At 40.1% G+C, this 24,595-nt stretch overlaps 1 protein-coding gene across 3 annotated transcripts in view; it reads left to right on the forward strand.

Moving 5' to 3' along the window:
- The window catches only part of SPAG17 (sperm associated antigen 17), a 252,300-nt gene that overhangs the window by 61,097 nt on the left and 166,608 nt on the right, over positions 1-24,595 (forward strand). For all 3 annotated transcript variants that reach the window (XR_003510028.1, XM_027535676.1, XM_027535679.1), the window contains exons 4-8: positions 574-705; positions 14,332-14,518; positions 16,016-16,210; positions 18,053-18,234; positions 23,197-23,358. Coding sequence is in view for 2 of the 3 variants with exons in the window: in XM_027535676.1 (XP_027391477.1) it covers positions 574-705; positions 14,332-14,518; positions 16,016-16,210; positions 18,053-18,234; positions 23,197-23,358 (858 nt within the window). In the remaining variant the exon portion in view is untranslated. The remainder of the gene's footprint in view (positions 1-573; positions 706-14,331; positions 14,519-16,015; positions 16,211-18,052; positions 18,235-23,196; positions 23,359-24,595) is intronic.

Genomic DNA, 24,595 nt, shown 5'->3' on the forward strand with positions numbered 1-24,595 from the left:
TAGGCTGCATACCAACAGGATCAACATTAAATTGCAAGGGAGTGGGGGTAGGGGAGCAACATTCGCATGGCGCCTCTGTGTCAAACAGCTTTTATCTTTCATTTGACTTTGGTCACCAAGAAATAAAAGACTGCTAACATAGCCATTTCCATTATTATAAAACCCTACTTAATTTATAGCGTCCTAATAAGTCAAGGTTTGACAGTTTGGGCTATTGGCTGTGCCAAACAATAGACTTTCTGTAGCATGAAACTGACCCGTCGGTCATCCTGACACCGAGCCCCGCCTGTCTTTCCTCCACCCCTCTTTGAGAGTCTGAGTCAAGCATCATCATGGGAAGCCCTTATTGGAAAAAGTTCATTTTCAGACAACCCAATATATTTCGGGTAGAGGGTAAATGCCTCGCTTTATGGCATTGGGGCATTTTTCCCTAATTTTTTTGGCCAGCATTGAGGCACCTTTGCAGTAAGACAAATATTACGAAATTCAGAATACCATTTTGTCTTTTCATCACTGACAGACATGCCAAAGGTTATAAAATGCCACTTTCCTAATAATTGTGTTTCTTCATAGGTGTTAACGGCAGCAAAAGCAATTATGGACAGCGGAGAGAAATTAACCTTACCACTGATAGGGAAACTCTTGAAATTTCAGCTTCTTCAGATTAAGTTAAAAGACCAGCAGCGCCGGGAAAGCGAGAAGAAGGTACTGGGAGGGCAGTGGTGGGTTTTCTAAACCAGCAAGAGTGACTGAGCTGCAGCCAGGTTCTCTGGGGCACTTCCTCTCTCCGTAAGCCTGCCACGAAGTGTTACCTAGCACATTTAACCGTCACCTCAACTTTCCAGGGGAAAGTCTATCCAAAGAGCTAGTGGAGGAATTACATTTTCTCAAAGACAAACCCATTAAAAGTAAGTTCCCCCGAAATGTGACAATATTCCAGGGCATGTGGCTGAGGTCGTTTTTATGGTAGTCTGTTTGTACGCTAGGAACAAATTAGGGAACCAGAGGACAGACACGGAGTCAGGAGAATATAAAAAGGTGAGAAACCCCCGCAAAGTCAGGGTCTAACTATTTTAAATATTTTACGTGATATTCAATAGAGTACTTATTAAAATAATAGGCTACAACTGTACCTTCCTAATAATCTAAATATTTCAGCAGCAAACTATCACTTCTACTCACATATTATGTACCTGATTATTTCTTCACATATAGATTTTTCATTTGCATATGAAGTCAATCTGTGTGTTTTCCAAAAATTTGTGTTTTTCATCTGAAAAAAAAAAAATTTTAAAGTCCTTTTGGCAAAGTGATGCCAGTTGCAAACCCATTTGCTATTTAACCCTTTGTCAAAATGAGAAATGTTTTTCTTATTTTCCAAATTATGCTGAAATATTTTTGGAAAGTCAAATGCTTCTGTTTGCACATGTGTAATAAGTATGTGTGCATTTGTTTGTATGAAATGCATTTATAAGTAAATTGTTTCTTTATGCCTGTAAATGGGAGCGGCAAAACGAAGTCATGGAAGAAAAAAAGAGAAAAGTGAACACATTCCAATAATACCTACTTCCTCTTTGTAAGACCACCCACCTCCCCAAATTTGGCTTTCCTATTTGCACTGAACTCTTGATGGGATAATCACAGAAAAAAAAATAATAATACCACCTTATATTTGTAATAAAGGGCTTTATGCTTTTCAAAGAGATTCCCTATTTAGCCTCTTACTAGGGTGATATATATTGTTCCCAGGAAAATTCTACTTAAATGGACACAGTTGATGGTACAGTTTTCCATCTGTATGAAGCTCTTTCTATCGGGTACAGGAGATTTGTACCTCAAGCAATACTCAGGGAACTCAGGGATGTTAAGACTTGGCAGAATAAAAATTGGAAAATTTGAAACTAGTATAGAAACAGCTTTTCTTGCCTTTTTAAAATTCCAGTGTCACATGGGAATCTGAATTATAAAAAGTAGACTCTGAGTCCTCCGAAAATTCTTACACCTTCTATTAGCTTTGTGCTTTCCCACAGCACCTACAAATGTAAGTTACTTGCTGAGTGTTGATTTACTTATTTACTACCTGTTTTGAGTCAGTAGTTGTGATAGGAGTAGGTTTTAGATTTCAGTCAACAAATTTTAAGTAACAATAAATGGGATATCCTGGAAGCCGAGGAAGTTTTTACAGCTAACAGTATAAAATTATTTCTGCACTGTTATTTCTTTGAAATGTGAACAAAATAATAATGCAGTTATAAAATTCTTAAGATACAGAAATAATCTTTTTGTTGAAAATTTAAGAATCTTAAGGAATTTTAGATTTATAAAAATAAGAAAGTAATAGATGCATAAAAGAACTCTTTGAGCAATTAAGAGACAACAATTACATAATCTAATCGGTATCTTCATTAGATTGGATTCCCAAAACATCAACCCCAAAATCTCTGAGTTGAAAACATACAAGCCAGTGCTAAATAAATGGATGAAAACTGAAAGGAAGGGAGTACTCTCCAGAAAAGTTATCTCAGTGAAGGCAAGACTAAGGGAGTTATTGGAGGGGTGATATAATCTATGTTCATTTCAACAATGCTGCCCAGCAGGTCACTTAAAACAATTGAGGTTAATGCTTGTCAGCCAGGGAATTGAGCAGATAGCAAAATAAGTATAAAGCATGAAAACTGATGCTACGTTGTGGATTAGAAAATGAAAAAAAGAAAAGAGGACTTTATCCAGTTTCTTCTTTCTGAACCCCTGGTGAGATTCTGAGATTCCTGCAAGGAGTGACTCTCTCCTTAGCTTTTTAACATCAACATGATATATAGTTTCTTTCTCTCAAATACTAGCTATATGTTTATACTTGTACAACCCAGAGTGTTTTGTTTCTTCTTTGTTGAATCTTTGGAATTGCATTTTTTAAAACAAATGCTTGACAATTATTCATAGCAGTAGTTATAGAAAATACTAGGGAGACTATGTGGACAAAAAAAAGTAATATAATTAGGTCCCTGTCCTTTTTCTCCAATGGAAAAAAATGTATGTACACTACATATTTGATTCTGTTTTAACCATCTATGCTTAATAATATAGTTCCAATAGCCAGATACAGTAAAATATCATTATTTTAGATTCCACTAATTTTAATCATTTATAATACTTCAGACTATGCTTAACATTGCATTTTCTTTGTCTATGAAGAAAGTATGCTGGATAATTAATATTATAAAAAATAATACAAGGAAGATATTTCTTGAAGAACAGTTTAGAACCCTTTAGCATGTGAATCTCTAGGAGACAAATTCCTGCCTCTAATTGTAGTAAGTTGAATATATTTTGAAACTTTTATCTGTTTGGAAACATCTTGTTGGTTATTTCCAAACATACATATCATGAAGAAAATATACTTTATTTCTAGAAATGTATTTTAACATTTCAGAACTTCTGAATATGATTCTTTCATATAATTAATCCCAAATTAGATTTTATTTTATCTTAAAATCTGAATAGGAGAATGTTTTGCTTGAAATTGAATTTTCCTTGCACATATCATTATCTGAACATTTATTGTGCATTTTTAGTTATATCATTATCAATTTGTTGTTAATTGTTAATTTAACAAACATTTATGGAAACAAGCATTTAGAGAAACAATCTACTGGGACATATATTTTCATAAGGTTCATTATAATTTTAAAATAATTGATTGGTTTCTATTCTGAACCAGGTTTTAATTTAGTCATTATCTGAATATTACAATATTATTCACATTTTTACTTCTTTTTAATTACAACTTTTAGGTTATATATTAATTATAAACATTTTAAAAGCCAAAACACTTCGTTGTGAATCAAAATATTTAAAATATATTGAGAATTCAGCTAAAAGAAAACATTTAATCGTGGAAAAAATTTAAATGACTATAAAACAAACAAAAAAATTAACTAATTTAAATAATCAGCCAAACTAAATGTAGTCTGTACATCTGAGCTGAGTTCAGAACCTTTGGATAGGTTTTGGGGAAAGATTCAAATATATTCTAACTGTGCTTTTAAGTTGTGAATTCAAATAACCAGTCCATATTTTCTTAGATATTTTTTGGCATATCTTTTATATAAAAGCAGAGCAGTTCTTTCTCTTTCTGACTTATCTACTTAATACCAGTTGCCTTATTTTTCGATGTCCTAGAACTGAAGAGAAGGAAGACATGCAGTTAGGAATATGGATGGCTGGTATTGGTAAACTTTTCTTAAAATAACTCCAAATTAAAAGCACCTAAATTTGATAAGATATCATGATGAAGCCCCAACAGCCCAGAACCTACTCCAAAGGACTGACAAGGAGAAATTAGGATAACTTTCATTGACGTTTTCCAGCTTACTCCAGTTAAAACCCCGAAACACTGGAAACCAGCCAATGTAATGCCATTTTGTATGTGTGTTTTGTTTTAAAAGAAAGGCCATAGGGACATACCAGGAAATTACAGGCTGGTTAGTTTTGATTCAGTTGTGGTTAAAATCTTCAGAAACTATTTTAAGAAATCAAACAGAGGAAGAGCAGAAACTCAGTTTAGAGGGACCCGTGTGGTTTCCGGAAAGGAATAACTTGCCTCACTAACTGCGTGGAATTCTTTGAGGCTGGATAATCGAAATGAGGATACTACCAACAGAACTGTTGGATCTGAAGAGCTACAAAATTCAGTGATTCAGGGTAAATCATTGGCGGTTTATCTGTAGACTAGAGCAGCGCTTTCCTAATTGGGATGCTATTAATTAATGAAACCTTTTACAGACTTTGGGAAAAATGTAAAGAAATATACATATTTAAAATAGAACAGTATTTTGAAATACAAATAGCTACTGTTACAGGAGCTAATAACAGTAATTAGCTACTATTATTGTCTGCTTGGCACTATACTTAGGCTGTTTACATTCATTACATCACTTAATCCTTTAAATGACTCTGTGAGGTACAGAGTATTATTCTCAATTTGCAGATGGCAAAACTGAGGGTGTGAAAAGTTAAGTAAATTTCCAGTGGCTGAATGGAGATGGATCTGGGATTTAAATCCAGAACTGTCAGACTCTAAGATCACGTTCTTAACGACTGTACAAACCCCTTCTGTGTCTCAATAATTATGCAAAATAGAACTTTTGGCTGGCAATCAGTAGAGAACTTCCCAGAAATGCCTCATTATAGGAACGAATGACTACTTAGTGGGATCTACCAACTTGCTAATTACACTGCATACAAGTGGTAAAAAAATCCCACCTGCCAATGCAGAAGACATAAGAAACACAGATTCGATCTCTGGGTTGGGAAGATCCCCTGGCGCAACAACCCACTCCAGTATTCTTGCCTGGAGAATCCCATGGACAGAGTAGCCTGGCAAACTGCGGTCCATAGGCTCGCATAGAGTCGGACACAACTGAAGCGACTTAGCACGCATGCACAACATTCTGAGGTTAAGTGGGGGAACTGCTCAAAGAAACCGCCTATTCCCAAGGGAATCCTGACTTCTTATCCAATCTCACCACCCACCCAGCCACCCTGCCCAGAAATGAGCTTGTCTCTGGGGGAATCTCTTAGAACTAGATTTACTGGGATTCCTCCAAACGTCCTCAGCCCTTCTCTCTTCCCTTCTGGATGTAGGATAGCGTTGGCCGAATCACAAAGGATCCTGCAGGAGACAGACATCAGATAGACATCAGACCTAGACCTACCCACCACCACCACCACCACCACCACCACACAGACATGGCTATGTCCTGATTCTGTGGGTGAAGAATTGCACCCTGAAGATGGCACTATGGCACCCCAGGACTTTGTGCAATCTCTAGATTGTATCATTTGGTCAAGTGAACGCCGGACACTTGTAGGCTTACCTTTCCTACACCTCAGCAGTTCTCTAGGAAAGCAAGGTCCTGACTCAATCCCATGCATTGTCTTTTCTGTCTGGCAGGCATGCAGGGAGGGCAAAGAAATAGAAAGTATAGAAAAGGAATAACAAAATGTTCATAACGCCACAACCCTATTACAACTAATGTTAACATTTTGGTATATTTGCTGTGTTTCTTTCTATGGATGTGTTTCTTTACACAGCTGTAATATTTTAAAAGTTTTTAATCCAGTTTTATTTCAGTGAAAATATACTATAATTTTTTCTCATTACCACAGCATCCACACCGACCATTGTTATTGGCTAGGTGACATCCTATTGACTACCATACTTAAAATTCCTTTATTGTTCATCATCTCCATTATTTCTGTATTCTTTCATAATAAACAATGTCATGATGAACAATCTTATCTTGTAAAATTCTTCATATTTTGAATAATTTCCTTAGTATAGGTTCATATGTGTATTAGTTGCTTGGTTGTGTCCAACTCTTTGTGACCCAATGAACTATAGCCTGCCAGACTCCTCGGTCCATGGGATTTCCCAGGCAATAATACTGGAGTGGGTGGCCATTTGCTTCTCCAGGGGATCCTCCCAACCCAGGGATCGAACTCAGATCTCCTGCATTGCAGGCAGATTCTTTACCATCTGAGCTATCAGGGCAGCCCTAGCCTAGGTTTATAGATATGGATTAATTGAGCCACCAAATGTTCCCACAACCTTGTGTCTCCAGAGTAGGTTCTAGAACCATTTAGTCCCAAGTTCTCCATTAAAAGAAATCATAAATAATGCCCTGTTTAAATGAACTTTGTGTTCGCTTTTTAAAGATGGAGGAGTTTCATGAAAACAAATCTCTTTAATATTGTTTAATCTGTTTCTTTCAAACTTATTTGACACCGTACATTTCTTTCAGTCCGTCTTGTCCTCTCATCATCTGTAGTCAATAGATCGTTTACGAGATGCGTAGAATGATGTTTTGAAAGAGAATTGAGTAGCACTCTGAAGATAAATCCTGCTTCTCAGAAGTCACGTGATAATGGAGTGACTTAGTCACTTAACTTCTATGACATCTTTTCTTATCAATATCCTTAATAATATTACCTTGAGAATCTTATGATAGAACATATATTGAACACAAATTATACACAAATATGTAGATGTAAGAGTAAGATGAAGTATTCCCAGGTGGCACAAGTGGTAAAGAACCCGCCTGCCAATGCTGGAGACCTAAGAGACGTGGGTTTGATCCCTGGGTCGGGAGGATCTGCTGGAGGACGGCATGGCAGCCCACTCCAGTATTCTTCCCTGGAGAATCCCATGGACAGAGGAGCCTGGTGGGCTACAGTCCACAGGGTCACAAGAAGTCGGACACGACTAAAGCAATGTAGCACGCACACACAAGATGAAGTATAGATATTTATCAGTCCCGCTGACTTTTACCATTTCCCTCCCTTCTACTGTGAAAAACAACAGAATGAATACCCAGAAAAGTATTTGAATTTTGGTATTAAGAAATCATTTAGAAATAAAATATAGTCTAAAATACTTTTGAAGTGTCAAATAACTAGTCTGCCCAATTCCAAAGAGGGAGAATTTTGTATTTTAACCTTTAAAAAGTGAGAATAACAAGATTAAGGATTCTAGGTGGGTGTCATTTAATACTCAGCTGAGTATGTGAAACCCAAAGACTCTTTTTTTGGTTATTGCTAGGACAAGAGCCCCGCATCTGCTACATAGCTTAACTGGTAAGAGACCTCTGTGCCTGTCCAAGATCTTCTCACCATAGGAGGCATCCAGATGCCTTTTGGAACCACTGCATTTTAAAGAAAATGTACTCTGTAACAAACCTGATACTTCATATGCAGGGGAGCCTGTGTTCCCCTCACATTGTAGAAAGAAGGGCTATTGAATACACCCCCCTCCTGAATTTTTTGTCTTAAATTGGCAAGGTTTCCTTGAGTTTTTCAAGTTGTAAGGAGATGACCATAGAATGGGAACATGCATGTCATGTTATTCAGAAGCAAGAAAGCCAGAAGAGGTTGGTGCAAACAAGTTTTAGCTTATGATTTAGGAGTGGGCTCAGCAAACCTGGTTTACTTCTCCCCACTCCTGCCCTCAGATCCAAAGATATAAACCCATAGGGGGAAGGGCTTATTCAGAATGAAGAAAAGAAAGGGAAAGGGAAGGTATAGATAGGAGGTGATTTTCCTGTGATTAGGGCTTGGTGGAAGAGGATGAACTTTTTGACCAAAGTAGATTCCTAGGGGGCAAGTAGTCAATCATTGTTCAGAAAAAGGGACAAAGGGACTGCCATGGTTCAGCTCGGGTGTGGAGGGAAGGAGATACAGACAGGACACAGGAGAGGAGCAATTAGACCATCACTAGAGTCAGCCAAGGGGAGCAGTGGGGACTGAGTAGGGCAAACAACAACATGTTCAGAAATGTACTGAGGATTTCTCTGTCTGCCTCTGACACCTCAGAAAGACCCAGGTGTTTTCACTTGCTTCTGTTCTTTACCAATTAGTGTCTGCACACCAGAAAAGCGTGTATAGAGTTACTATGAGAAATATTTTACATAGCAATACTGTTTGATATTTTATCAATTAAAGGTACATCATTGTTAAGTGGAAAATGCAGAGCTTGTGTAGAGGTGACAGTAATGATTACATTAAAATGACGCCAAAACATAATTTGAAAAAAGGCATTAATAGCTTCTTTACCCATCTTCTCTGGATGGTGGAACTGTGAATTTTTTTGGTAACTCCTCAATTTTTTCCTAATTTTTCAATTATGATTATTTTTATAATTTAAAAATGTTACATAAGGAAGTAAATCAGGAAGAATTTTTTTGTGAAAGGAGGGAGATCAGTATTGGTCATTTCAGTGTTAATGGAAATAAGTTTAAAAGATGCTTGTCTCCAGGGTATCAAGTTTGGCCTTGCTAAGGGAATGCATTCCGGGTGGCTCAGATGGTAAAGAATCCACCTGTAATGCAGGAGACTTGGGTTCAATCCCTGGGTCGGGAAGATGCCTTGGAGAAGGAAATGGCTACCCACTCCATATTCTTGCCTGGGAAATCCCATGGGCAGAGGAATCTAGCAGGCCACAGTCCATTTGGTTGCAGAAGAGTTGGACACAACTTGGTGACTAAACAACAACAATGGTCTTATTGAGACACAAATGACCACCACACTCAGAAAGTGATTTTGGAATGATGGAATATTAATGCATGTATAAAGGTCAATGAAAGAAATGAAGTCACCTTCAGAATAATTTAACCCAAAACAGTTTCTTCTGTTCTGAAGATCACCCTGCGATTTTGTTTGAAATAATGGTTGTAGAAGTTTCTGGAAGATTTTGTTGGCCAACTTGGGACTCTTGTGTGATGAGCCTAGCTGTCCACCTCAGAGCTGCACAGGAGTTTTTCACTCTAGTGGACTCACCATGATCAGAGGCATGGTTAGGAGAGCGTGCACAGGTTTTACCAACGCCTCTGAGTTAATTGGACTCTGCACCACTGATCTGGGCTCTGGTTCCTTTTTAAATGAGCCTTCTCAAAATTTCTAATAAACTCTCCACACTGGCGGAGAGTGAGCTTTCTTCCCCACTTTCTGAGATGACTCACATTATCTTCTCTAGTGAAACCTCCTACCTCATACCTGCCCGTCCTGAGTTGATAACTTTGCCTCGTCCTTCGCTTGAAAACATTGAAACATTCCCTCAACACATCAAGACCCCTCTCTTCCTTGTACCCACACCCAGCCACCCATCCCAGCTTTGCTCCTTTTATTAAACTAAGAAATTGCCTTTCTTCCTATCAAAGTCCAATTATTGACATGTTCTCTTGATCTTACCCCACCTTGCTTCCTCAAGGAGTCTCCCCAATGACTTCAATGTCTCCCTGTCTGCTGGAGATTCCATCAGCCTGCAAACACAACATCTCCTGATTTTACATATGTACATATTAATATATACACACATAGCTTTATATTATACTCCTCTCCTGCTCACTCATCCATTGAACAATCTCAGAGCTCCAGTTTCCCTTCACAAGCTAACTTCTTTTTTAAGGGTTTTCCCTTTTTATTCTTCTTTTTTTAATACATTTAGATTAGTTGTATGCTTTACTTTTTTATTGGAGTATAGTTGATTTACAATGCTGTGTTAACATCTGCTATATAGCAAATTGATTCAGTTTTACATATATATGCATTTTAAGATATTCTTTTCCATTATGACTTATTATAGGATATTGAATAGAGTTCTCTGTGCTATACAGTAGGACCTTGTTATTTATGCATTCTGTATATACTAGTTTACATCTGCTAACCCCAACCTCCTGCTCAATCCCCACCCCAGGCCCCTCCCCCTTGGCAATCACAAGTCAATCCTCTATGTCTGTGAGTCTGCTTCTGTTTCTTAGATAGGTTCGTTTGTGTCATATTTCAGATTCCACATATAAGTAATATATAGTATTTGGCTTGTCTATTTGATTTTCTTCACTTAGTATGATAATCCCTAGGTACTTCCATGTTGCTACAATGGCATAGCTTTGTTCTTGTATATGGCTGACTAGTATTCCATCGTGTGTATGTATATATGTGTATATGTATATATCATATCTTCTTATCCATTCATCTGTTGATGGACATTTAGATTGTGTCCGTGTCTTGGCTACTGTGAATAGTGCTCACAAGGAAAGGCCTTGAGACAGTGGTCCACACAAGTGGTCACCCTACTATTCCTGCCTCCCTATTCACTGCCTCCGCCCTCCACCAAGGCTGCTCCCATGACGTCACCTGTAACCACCCATACTTTTCAGTTCCTTGGTTCTCTAGCTGCACACTGTGTACTTTTTCCCACTTTTTAAGTCATTTCTATCTTTTGCCAACATCTCCTCCTATACCTGACTGATAAGTATTGGAGTTTCCAGCATGACCCCAGCTTCACTTCTCATATTTCTTGAGAACTCTTTCCCCAAGAGTCTTCTCTCTTCCCATGCCGTTAACTACTATCTCTATGTTACCCACACCCGAACTTGTAACTCCAGTCAAATCTTTTTTCTTCTGGGAAGAGTACAATTGCAGTCAACTGTTTCCTTGTCATCTCAGGAGCATCTCAGATTTAACAAGATCATTCTGAATAGTCTGCCCACCTTAACTAAAAGCAATTTCCCATCCCAACACCTGTCTCTGTGAGTGGCACCATCAACCACCCTGTTACTCAAATTAAATCCTAGGCGTTATCTTTGTTGTTGCCTCCGCCTTCACTCCTCGTCTCTAATCTTTCACCCTGTAATTTCAACTTTCACAACAGATCTTAAATCGTCCTCTTTTCTCCACTCTGCCAACACCTTAATCTGAATTACCATTAAGTGTTATCTGGACTATTTCTAGAATTTACTTACTGATCTCCTGCATTCCTATGTGGCAACTTCACAGTAAGCCTCCATTTAAAACCATTATGGTCTTTACCATTGCATTTTTAATAGGACGTAAATATGTGAATCCCCTACTCCAAAACCCTGGATGACCTGACCTATGACTTGCTTCCCCCTCCTTATTCTGGCTACTCTCTCCCTTGCCCACTCTCCTCCTGCTATACTCACTTCTTTTCAAGCCTTTGAGCACATTCATGTCCTTTATGACTTAGGGCCTTTGCATACACAATTCATCTTTTCCCCACTTCTCACCTGGATGACTCCTCATCCTTCAGGTCCTCACTCAAATGCCATTTCCTCAAAGGCCTTCCAGCACTAGCTTCTAGAGAGTGGTGAACTGTGTGTCTATTACTATATCAGGTTTTATCCTTCATAAAATGCATGAACATCTCCCTGTTCATGTGCTTTTTTTCCCCTCTTTCTTCCCCAGGAGAGTGGAAACTCAAGGGAACAGAGCCCAGCCATATTTTATGGAACACCTTATATATGGGCTTCTCTGGTGGCTCAGACGGTAAAGCGTCTGCCTGCAATGCCGGAGACCTGGGTTTGATTCCTGGGTTGGGAAGATCCCCTGGAGAAGGAAATGGCAATCCACTCCAGCACTCTTGCCTGGAAAATCCCATGGACAGAGGAACCTGATAGGCTACAGTCCATGGGGTCGCAAAGAGTAGGACACGACTGAGCGACTTCACTTTCACTTTCTTTATATCTGGTGCAGAGGGAAATGCAGAGGCTTTTCGTATCTCTGTACTTTCCCTTGTGCTTTCCTTGCTGCCTTACCCAAGGCTATTAGTGACATCTCCAGCCTCCGCTGACGTTTCCCTGTGCCGAGGAGCAGGTGTGGGGAGGTTGAGTTTCCCACCACTAGCACCACTGGTTCCAAATAGGGAAAGGAGTACGTCAAGCCTGTATGTTGTCACCTTGCTTATTTAACTTATATGCAGAGTACATTATAAGAAATGCTGGGCTGGATGAAGAACAAGCTGGAATTAAGATTGCCAGGAGAAGTACCAATAACCTCAGATATGCAGATGCCACCACACTTACGGCAGAAAGTGAACAAGAACTAAAGTGCCTCTTGATGAAAGTGAAAGAGGAGAGTGAAAAAGTTGGCTTAAAGCTCAACATTCAGAAAACTAAGATCATGGCATCTGGTTCCATCACTTCATGGCAAATAGATGGGGAAACAGTGGAAACAGTGACAGACTTTATTTTCTCAGGCTCCAAAATCACTGCAGATGGTGACTGTAGCCATGAAATTACAAGATGCTTGCTCCTTGGAAGAAAAGTTATGACCAACCTAGACAGCATATTCAAAAGCAAAGACATTACTTTGCCAACAAAGGTCCATCTAGTCAAGGCTATGGTTTTTCCAGTAGTCATGTATGGATATGAGAGCTGGACTATAAAGAAAGCTAAGCTCAGAAGAATTGATGCTTTTGAACTGTGGTGTTGGAGAAGACTCTTGAGAGTCCTTTGGACTGCAAGGAGATCCAACCAGTCCATCCTAAAGGAAATCAGTCCTGAATATTCATTGGAAGGACTGATGCTGAAGCTGAAATTCCTATACTTTGGCCACCTAATGCGAACAACTGACTCATTTGAAAAGACCCTGATGCTGGGAATGATTAAATGCAGGAGGAGAAGGGGACAATAGAGTATGAGATAGTTGGATGGCATCACTGACTCAATGGACGTGAGTTTGAATAAACTCTGGGAGTTTGTGATGGACAGGGAGGCCTGGCGTGCTGCAGTCATGGAGTTGCAAAGAGTCGGACACGACTGAGTGACTTAACTGAACTGAACTGAACTGAGCAGCACAAGTGCTAGGCATGTGTGGAGAGTCCATGGGCATCGCTGACACAGCCTCCGGGTGCTAAAGCTAAACCAGGTTCTCTGGAACCATCAACATCCAGAAGCCATGTAGAGGAGGCAGACACTCCTTTCCCCTCCTGTGCCAAGATTTGTTAGCTGGATGCCAAAACAATATATCTTCTACTTTCTTGTCTCTACTGTCTTAGAACAGAGTTCTTCAAATTTGCTTCTAAGAACCCAGGAAAACACAGAGCCCCCACTGTTGCTACAGTGGTTTGTTTAGTTATGTTTGTGTGCTATTTTGTTGAACATGGGGAAAGTGAATAACATAAACATATTCTGGGTCTTCTGTATTATCCAATACTACCACATCATTTCAATGAACTCAGTCTATTTGTATTTATAACACATGAATGAAAATTGTAATTACATTATGAAATAATGTACAGAGCTTTTAGCAATTGTTTGGAAAGAAAAAATGGTTTAAAAAAAAAAATTAGGTCTTTAGTTGGTATGTGACAATCTCAGCATGCCCCAGAGCAGTGTATAAAGAATTAGCATTGCCAACCGAAGTGTTGTGTTGATCTCTTTGAACATATCAGATAGCAGCCATTGATCCCATCTACACATTTTTTAAGCGGCACTGTGGAAGCGACTTAGCAGCAGCAGCAGCAGCATACCAAAAATAGTTTGTTTTGCTAAGTTCCCAAAAGAATCCTTTAACAGTTAAAAGTGGTTGACACACTACTTAAACCAGGAAAACTATCATAAATTTTTTTTTATTTAAAATTTTTGTTTTGTTAGCAACCCCACTTGTCTGTAAGACAAAAAGAGACCCCCAGCTTAGGCAACATGATAAACCTAAGTCCCTGCCATCACAATGTATTCAGGAGCCACCACCAACAACCTCAGTTGGCTGTTTATTAGGTCAAGCTTGGCTCCTTTAAGACGAATTCCCTTCAAGAGGGATGTGTGTATGACAGTCTTTTAGCATCCACCCTTTTTGGTGAATTGATGTACCTTCTCACAGCTTAGACTCAACCTGAAATCTCCACTCTCCTGGCCTGAAGAATGAATAAATGAGTAAAGCAGTGATTGCATGAGATAAAGCATTAATTTACCTGATAGTAGAAAATCCATTGTCTGCTCACTATATGGTTTAATGAAAAGTATTCTGTCCTTCCAGGTCATAGAAGACAGATTTAAGATAGAAAAGGATAAAGTGAAAGCAAAATCTCCCAAGGAGAAGAAGTCCCCATCTGCCAAGGTTGCCAAAGGAAAGGGAAAGGACCAGCCAGAGGCAAACATCGCCGTGAAAAAGACCACCCAGTTAGTGAGGAGGGGGGAAGAGGATGACACCAAACAATACATTGGTCAGTGAGATGCTGCTTTCGCTGCTCGCCCTATGACCTGTGAACTTGAGAAATCATTCCAATCACTATGCTTAATCTTCCCCAGGCTTTCCCCTTTTTTAAAACCATAAATCCCATGCTCCCCATGACACCTTGGTAGAAAAATATTTCTACTTGCAATTCATTTATGTTTTCAGCCAATATTTCTTTAGCATGTGTCTTGCTATAGGCATATTTTCACAGTGCAAATAAAAGATGAAGTCACAACTTATTGTGCTACCAAGCAGCTTAGTGTCTGTTTGGGAACATTTTGAGAAAGTCAGAGACACTTGTAAGGCAAAGCAAAAGTAATTATTGTCACAAATGAAATACAATAACAATAAAATCAGACCAGTTAATTTGTGACTCATGTAGAGCATGTAGCTTCCCGACCTCAACTTCTCCCACTATCTGTTTGTCCTAGATAGAGCAATGAGAATTTTCTTTCATTTAGATTGTCTACATAAAAACTATTCAACTTAGACAGCTATGAGTTATTGCTCCTTTCCCGTGAATCTGAATGGAGCTACTGTTGTTATGCACATTGTATTTAAATAAGATGGCAGGTCTTCTCATTCTTTGCCAATTTGACTCCCATAATCTCTGCTCTAAACCTACTTACTTAGGAGCAATTATATTATGGATTTCATGGGCAATATCAATACTGATTTGTTTTAGTAACTGAAGAAAAATCACTACTTGAAGATCAAAAGTTTGTGCATCCGTTGCTGTATTTTTAAGTTGATCTTAGTGAACCATTGTGAGATGTAATGTTTTCATGTACCATCTAGTATTGATACCAAAGTATGACAATTTTTCTCACCCCTCAGAATCTAACATTCTAATATAAATTCATGTTCTAACACTAATAGAACAATGTAGCCAGGATTAAATCAAGGAGAAAAATTTTAGGAATGTGCACAATGTATATTTTAAAATTGAATGCAATAAATAATATTGTTGCTACATAACCCATACTCTGCATCCACACCTATTGACATAAACACACAGAATGCTTTGGTAGGGAGTATGTTCATATTCAATATTCCCCTCTCCTGTAAACACCTCTACTTATAAAATATCACGAAGCTTCAGCTACTCGTAATTCAGGAGTAAAGCCAGATGTTGCTCAAGAGATTAGAACCAAGAAAAATTACAACCTAGACTTTTTTTTTCCCCCACGAAAATCCAAACACATTTTCCATGACGACAGGCCCTCTGTATGTTTGCCTTTCTATTATGCCTTTGTCTCATTTGCAACAGTGATTTAATATTTTGTAAAATGGCCACGGCCTTCTTACTGGAAGGGCAATAATGAAAACCAGTCAACAGGACTGCATTCCAGCCAACCCCACTGCTCTTGGCAAGCCCCGGGGATGATAAACGCATGCATAATGTATGGAGCCATTGAACTGGCTGCGTGCAACCTGTTCTCTTTTAAAATGATGGCTGCTCTTCTCTATGGTATTTTTTGAACAGACGATGAGCCAGATGACGGTGCCCAGCATTACTTTATAGTTGTGGGCTTCAACAATCCTCAGCTATTAGCGATCATGACGGAGCTTGGCATTCCCATAAGCAGCGTGATTAAAATATCTTCAGAGAATTATGAACCTCTGCAGACACACCTGGCAGCAGTTAGCCAACAGCAGGAAAGTTTTCTTCAGCCAGAAGGTATGCAGTCTGCTAAGCAACTTACCGAATCCTTGAATATTACCCACTGTCCTTAAAGAACAAATACAACTTTCTGTCCAAAACATAGTCCTATGATACATATATTATTAAATCCTTTTGAGACTGATTTGCTGTTTATGCTGCTTGCACTAGCCAGGTGTTGTAAATTTTGCAAATTCAAATCATACCCTGTGTTTCTATCCCTGTTCAGCCACAGAGAACATAGAGTTGGTTATCCAACTCCATTTCTCAGGAATTTTGATATATAACTTTTACGCAAAGCATGTGCTGGGTGGATCAACTGTAAAGAATCTCTTCTGCCAGCAGCCACAGTCACCAAATGGCCCTGGGGGGTGGTCATCACTTTGGATTCTTGCTTGGCTTTGCTACTGGTGTATTGCGACAAATCAGAAGGGGCGTGTATATTCCGGGCCTTGGACCAGGAAGCTATAGGATGAAGTTCTTCCTACACTGCTCTTCAGCTATTCTGAGCCTCAGGGTCTTCCTCTAAAGGAATTGAACCAGACGCCCTCTATGGGAAGGGAACAAAACTCTACTGTGTGGGTACTAGAATTAGGATTCAGCATAAGCTTCTGTGACCTGGAAGTTCATGCTCTTTTTGCCATATGCTATTTCACTTTTATGTTATTTATTAGTAATATTTTTTGCACAGGACTTTGTAACTTACACAGCCACATCCCAATTTCTATAACACGATATTTAAAAATTTGCCATTCCAGGTTAGAAATAGCTAACCCTGATAATAATAGCTACCATTTATTGGGCATAGGCCTCGGAACTTGGCTTAATGCTGAGGGCTTTAAGTGTGTTGATTCATGTAGTTTCCATGACAACTCTCAGAAGTATGTTTTATTATTTCCATTTTACAGGAAACGACTTTCAGTCTAGGGGCAGCTATTAAGTAAAAGAGTCAGAATTCAAATCCAGCTACTCCTGTCTCAAAGGCTAGTTGTAACGTTAAATATTTATTATTGAAGCCAATGAGAAAATGCTGACTCCTCTGCCCATGGAATTCTCCAGGCAAGAATACTGCAGTGGTTAGCCATTCCCTTCTTCAGGAGATCTTCCCTACCCAGGGATCAAATCCAGGTCTCCTGCATTACAGGTAGATTCTTTACCATCTGAGCCACCAGAGAAACCCATAAGTTTCAGAGTCTTTCTATTAAAAAATATTTAATATATAAAAATAAAATCACAGAAAGAGAAACTTTAGAATAATGAGATCTTAGTAGTAGGACCTATTTAGTTATAGATGGAAAAACAAAACAAAACATGTCAGACAAATTTTCAAGTGTAACTTTATGGAAAACTGCCATTATTTTACAGTCAGAGTACAAATGCCCGGAGAAGCTAGTAGCCATTTCAATGTGGCCTAAAGTTAACTGAAGCAGAAATCATGGACCCAGTGTGTTTTTAGCCACATAGGAAGGAGAACTGGATCACCTGTAGTTATGCATCAAACAAATGCTAAAATGGTTGAAAAGTGGTTTGGCAGGAAAACTTCTCCTCTACAGATACAGTGTAGGAGTGCTAGAAATATTGGCCATAGTTAGCTCCCAACATGTGTGACCTTATTATTATCTTTCTAGGCTTCAACTATAAAATAAAGGGGTGGGGAAAGCTCATATTTAATAACAATTTCAGCAGTAAAATCCTCTGATGTTTAATTATATAGTCCAGGTCCAAACACTTCTCAAAATTTATTTGTATTTTCTGGTGCTGTACAGACACTGGGCAATGTATATGACTCACCACAAGCACTGCACGTGGGGTGAAATTCAGCACTCTCATTTTGCAGTATAAACATGTTGCTCTTATTAGAAATAGAAGCTGAAAAACTGAAGAAAGAGAATGGCATAAAAGAACTTGAAATCTTCTGGAAGTACTTGGAGCCAATCCTGAATAACCAGAAACCAGAAACAAATCTCTTTGATGTCGCTCAGCTTGAATACACGGTCAAGGCTGACAAGTTTCCTTCTGACTGGTCAGACAGCGAGATGTTGGTTAGTACATGCATTAGTGAGACTGACTAGTTTGAACATGTGACACTGTGCTTCCATTTGCCCCATCTGTTCATTCCACAGATATTTATTGATCACTGTCTATAGAGACGGTTTTGTGCTAGGCTGGTTTATCTTCAAGACAATGGGCACATTGAATGTCTGATAATGGCTATAGCCTGATACTTCGGCTTTTAGTGTATGAATTAATGTCAAAGGAATAAGATGTAGATGAAGATAAAGCATGGTAATTGTTTTATTTGGTGATGTGTGGGTTTGCTTCATACCTTAAGGCTCTAGGCAGCAGAGTCTTAATATATATAAATTATGAAAATACTAAATTTTACAGTTTGTTGAATTATATTGTCTTTCTTTTTTATGTATTAGTTCAAGACATTGTTCTTCTAGGTCTTTGCTTTTATTGCCAAAATTGTATTTTTAATTTATTTGCCTGACAAGGTTTATCTTAATAGAATGACTTGACCCCCAGCCAACAATTAGCAGGCATTTCCTGAGTGTATTTGTTGGCCCCCTGCTATTGAGGTACTTGCAGAAAGGCAAGACCAAAATCATGAAACAGAGAAGCAGTGTTCAAGATGCCACACATCTGCGTGCTCTGTTGTATGAAACACTCTGTTTCTTACTAATTCAGAAAAAGAAGAATTAGGATGCTCTGAAAAGTAATGAAATCTATCTATATGAGGGTGTTTTAAAAAAGAATGTTGAACAACTACTTATCACAGATGTTGGGGAAGATATCCATATTCAGGCATTCCTGTTATTAAAAAAGAGACCTCTCAGGTCTCTTTCTGGCTGACCACATGTCCCAACAAACAGGGAACCAGGAGTGTTGAAGCCCTTACAGGGTAATATATGTCAGTATTGAAAGGACTTGAACTGAAAGCAGAGTCCCAGAGAAGGACCACATCAAGTGTGTCCTGAAGGAAGCTGGGAGAAACAGGATGGAAGGGGAGGATGAGTGTCTGTGGACAGTATCTGTGGGTAGCTCCCAAACAAACAAAATGCAAACCTGACCATCTAAGAGGCAAAGAATGACATCAAATCCTGGAGTTTCTGAGCCAAAGGGTAGGCTGCTCATGACCATGGGTTGCCACATGGGCAGTTCGCACTATGAGAATCGCTGATTCTGTTACCTTGAGATGGATGTGCACTGGCTGAATTACGTGAAAACACTGGGGAGGGAAGCCTAGACTTGAACCTTGAAGGACAGAAAGGATTTGAATAAGTAGCGATGGATACATCAGGTTGAGTGACAAAGATTGTCAACGTAAGGTATTAGATGTTATCATGTAGAAACAGAACACTTAAGTCTCATACTATTGGCAACTATTGTTATTGTTGTTTAGTGACTAAGCTGTGTCCAACTCTTCGCAACCCCATGGACTGTAGCCTACCAGGCTCTTCTGTCCATAGGATTTCCCATGCAAAAATACTAAAGTGGGTTGCCATTTTCTTCTTCAGGGGACCTTCCTGACCCAGGGATCAAACCCGCATCTCCCATGTCGCCTGCATTGGCAGGCAGATTCCTTACCACTGAACCATCAGGGAAATCTACCTTGGCAGTAGTAAGAATAAATCCTAGCCTAGATGGGAAGATCCCCTGGAGAAGGGAACAGCTACCCACTCCAGTATTCTGGCCTGGAGAATTCCATGGACAGATGAGCCTGGCAGACGACAGTCCACGGGGTCGCAAAGAGTCAGACACAACTAAGTGACTTTCACTCTCACTAGGATCCATGGAAACAAAGCTGAACGTAGCAAATCTGTGGCTGAAGGCAAAGCTGGTTCTTGTGAAATCCCTTGCTTTGCGTCACCCCATTCCTTCATCTAGATATCTTCCTCGGTCCTGCTTTGTCTTTCAGTCAAAGAAACTGCCTCCTAAACCTGAGCTCAGAAAAGAGTCCTCCCGTCCTTCACTGCTTCATGTTAAGTAGGGCCCTGTGTCTCTATCCCAGAGACACTGGCATTCCAGGTACTGTCGTACTGTGACTACTCCATCCTACTTTCTTGGAGTTCTAGATTATTCCCAGCAAATGTGAGATGTGTTTGGGAAAGAGGCTATCGCCCTGGGATCCTGAAACACCATTTCAAAGGCAGTTATCTACTCTATCTTGATGATAAACCAGCTCTTCTTCCAAGAATTTAAAAATTTATCCTAACTTTAAAACTCACATCCACAAATTTAAGTTTTGTGGAAACGGTCCTCCTCTCATCTGGGCCAAGTTTTGGCCACATACCTTCAAAAGAACTTCTGTGCAATTTTGACTTAATAGAGCACAGGAGATCCCAGCCATATAGATCTAGAATCCTCTGTCCATGGGATATCCCAGGCAAGAATACTGCAGTGGGTTGCCATTTCCTTCTCCAGGAGATTTTTCCTGACCCAGAAGTCAAACTTGTATATCCTCTGTCTCATGCATTGCAGGCAGAATCTTTACCTGCTGAGGCATTGGGGAAGATGAATCATAATTAAGGGGAGGCAATACAAAGAGTCTTCTAAGGCAGCCTCAAACCAAGAACATTTTGCTCCTGCTCTAACTAGAGCTCCCTTTTGTGTGTCTTCTGTCCTCCCCAGACAGAGGCTGAGAGGAGCTGATGTGCATTGAACTCAGGTAGAAGACATTCCATTGCATCCTCAGTACATAGATGTGAACATCAAGACACACAGTTGCAACTCCAAAAGACCCAGCACCATTCACAGCATCCTGTTTCCTATGCCAGAAAATGCTTTCTGTTCATTAGATTTTAATGACTCTGTTTTAAAAACAGTTTTTATTATTTTTTGGCCACACCATGTGGCACGTGGAATCTTCATTCCCAAACCCAGGATCGAACTGGTATCTGCTGCAGGGAAGTGCAGAATCTTAACCATTGGACTATCAGAGAGGTCCCTAATCACTCCATTTTTTAAAGAAAGTGAATGTGGCTATATTTCCCTTTTAAAAAATATAGAGTGGAAGAGTTTAAATGGCAATTAAAGTTAAGAACTTCCATGTTGAAAAAATAATAGCAGTTTGAAATACTGTTGGGACTTTCCTGGTGGCTCAGACGGTAAACAATCTGCCTGCAATGCAGGAGACCCAAGTTCAATCCCTGGGTCAGGAAGATCCCCTGGAGAAAAGAAATGGCTACCACTCCAGTATTCTGGCCTGGAGAATTCCATGGACAGAGGAGCTTGGCAGGCTACAGTCCACAGGGTAGCAAAGAGTTGGATACGACTAAGAGACTAACACATTTACACACATATGTACCTTATGCTCATATACTCCTGACTTCAGAACTAGAAGATTAATGTCTAGAGTCTCTAGTTGGGCTATGAGGTAAATGAGGAAGGTGAATGAGGAAGGTAAACGAGGAAATGAGATCAATCAACTGTGCTGCCCGAATGGACATATCAATTCTATCAGCCACTTTGCAAGTATTTATTGAACATCAGCTTCATGCCAGAGCTGTGATCTGGGTCCAACTGCAGCAGACTTTTAGAGCCAAGGCATGCCTTTACAAGGTCCAGTTTGTGAGTGAGCAACCCAGCACAAATAATGATGGGCAAAGAAAGCCTTAAAAGCAGTTCAGTAATAGAGTTGGGTTTCAGAAGAAAAGGCCTTTGGGTTTAATACTGAAAATCAAAATTAATTGTAACCTTAGGATCACTTGAAAAATATAGAAGTAATAAACCTATTTCTAATACAAGTAGCCTACATACATACTGTAGATAGACGGTATTATACTCTCAGCTCTATCTGTAAGTTGATAATGGCCTCACATCCAAGCCAGGAGCCAGCCAAGTAGTCGTCTTTCTCTCTGGAAGAAGGAAAGCATTAGTACCTTTGGCTGCAAACAAGCAGGCTGTATTTCTGCTGAACCCAGGTAACGAAAGCTTTACATCAAATAAATGCCCATCAAGAAGTGCTAACTGCCTATGAACGACATCTGCAACATCTCAAGTTAAGCCCTGGGTTGCTGAAATAATTTTCTGGCTTTAAGCATGTGATTTGCTGTTTGATTTAAAAAGAAATTAGCTAGTTAAGCTAAGGGATAATTGACCAGAAGCTTTTACTCTATTTCTTATAAATACAAGCACACAAAAATATGTTTCTGTGCCAGAATGTGGGCAGAGAATATCAGGTTGAAGTTTCACGGAGGAATTCTCAGCCCTGGAGGGGACCCATGAAGCCCAGACTAAGAGGTGTGCTATAAGGATGTGCAAAGCTGGCTTGTCTCTGGACTCCTGCCAGGCTGAGTCACTGGCCCCGCTAGGAGCTTTCTCCCTCTACCTTAGCACTTCAACTTGGAAACAGGAGGAGCCTACCTCCTTTGCTTTCAAGCAGACTTAATGATAACTGTGCTTTTCCACTTCTGGAAATGAAAGCCAAGGTAATAGAGATATCTGATCTATGACCTGCTTGCCAGATCATAAACTTGCAGGTATCATAGTAGTGCTGGTCTATCAGGATCTCTTAGGGTTTCCTCCCTAAAGGTAGCACACGTGAGGAGAGGAAGAAATCCTGATGGCATACACACTGTAGTGTGCTTGTGTGGAGAGTGTGGGAGATTTCCACTGCAATTCTTGTGTGGCCGAGCAGGAGCTCAGCCCCAGCTTGCCTTGGGCTGAGAATGTGGAAATTACCTATCTCATGAGTTGCTTCACGAATGGAGATGCCTAGAAAATAGGCCTCTCTGCTGAAGCGAATGAATATAGCATTTTCCACCTTGTTGAAGCATTAATCAGACTCTTACAATATTAGGCAGCCAGAGGCCCTCCAAAGGGAACAGTCTGCATTGTGGTGAACAGGAAGGGCCAGAAGGGTTCAGTGGTTTGGGGACCAGCTGGGGAAGGGCTTCCCTGTGAAAATCATAGGTTTGGCTCTAAGGGAGATACAAACCATACATCTGATTCCAACAATATGAAGCTAAGAACTAACTGTTGTTAATTCTCACCCGTAGCTGGGATTGGGCACCGACATTTTTGAAAATGTTGCCTGTCTGATGTACGACACCCTGGATTGGAAAAGGCAGCACCAGCACTATTTGGAAAGCATGCGGCTTATTAACGTCCCACAGGTGGTTAGTGAGAAGCCTATCTTTGAAGTGACGTTGATTCCTGAGGTAGGCACATGCTGGAGTGTCTTCAGTGGGCCGAACGATTCATTAAACAACTTAATTTTCACATTTATAAAACACATGAAGAAAAAAATCACAAATATTGGTAGCAAGGGGACTCTGCCTGCTGCCGTTTAATGGATGAGCGTGGGATCAAGGACCCCAGGCACAGAATTAAAGGTATCCATATGGTAGGGACTTTATGAGGCTCCCCAACTACCTTCCAACTATCATTCCACAGAGGGGATGATAGAACCTACTTTTTAGCCATGGTGCAATAAATAACATTTGAAACCAGGAGGGCTATTGATAACTTAATCACCATGCTTATGTGCATGCTAAGTCACTTCAGTGGTGTCCGATTCTGAGACCCCATGGACTGTAGCCTCCCAGGCTCCTCTGCCCATGGGATTCTCCAGGCAAGATTACTGGAGTGGGTTGCCATGCCCTTCTCCAGGGGATCTCCCCAATCCAGGGGTCGAACCCGCATCTCTTAGGTCTCCTGCCTTGGCAGGCAGGTTCTTTACCACTAGCACCACCCGGGAAGCCCAACCATTGTTATTTAACATCTACTCTGTGCTGACACTGTACCAGGTGCTGGCAATACAATAATGAACAAGACCCATCCCCCGTCCTCCTCACTGAGATTAAGCTTTAAAGGGAACGGCAGTCAAGTCAAAGGTGGTTTCAATTTAGCATGATGAGTGCTGGGAGGATAGTTAGCTGAGGTTGCAGAAGAAGCTATAAATATGGCACCTAACCTGCTCCTGAGAAGAGGAGGTTAGAGAGACGGGAATCAAGAAGACCTTACCAGGCACAGTAAGTGATGGGCTGAAGACTGGGGATGAATTGCCTGGGTAAAGCCTGGTTGGGGGTAGGGACAGGGTGGTACTCTCAAGAAAGGGGCAAAGATGCTGCAAAGACAAGGAGGTCAAAACAAAGAAGTATTATGGCCAGAACCACACCACAGGGTGGGGCAGTGCTTCCAGGCCATACATACAGAGTGGAGAACAGCAACAAAAGCTGGAAAGGTGGGAGCCAGGATGTTCTTGAGTGCTGAGCTCAAGAGTTTGGGTTTTATCCTGAAATCAATGGGAACCATTCAAGGATTCTCAGAGGGAGAATGGCACAATTCTGAGTCATCCTAGGGAAGAAAATCTTCTTGACTCTTGGTGCCCCATCTTCCCATCCCTTTCCTGATAATTACTTCAGTTCAGTCTCTTAGTCATGTCCAACTCTCTGT

This window comes from Bos indicus x Bos taurus, chromosome 3 (assembly GCF_003369695.1).
Source record: "Bos indicus x Bos taurus breed Angus x Brahman F1 hybrid chromosome 3, Bos_hybrid_MaternalHap_v2.0, whole genome shotgun sequence".
NCBI classification, from domain to species: domain Eukaryota; kingdom Metazoa; phylum Chordata; class Mammalia; order Artiodactyla; family Bovidae; genus Bos; species Bos indicus x Bos taurus.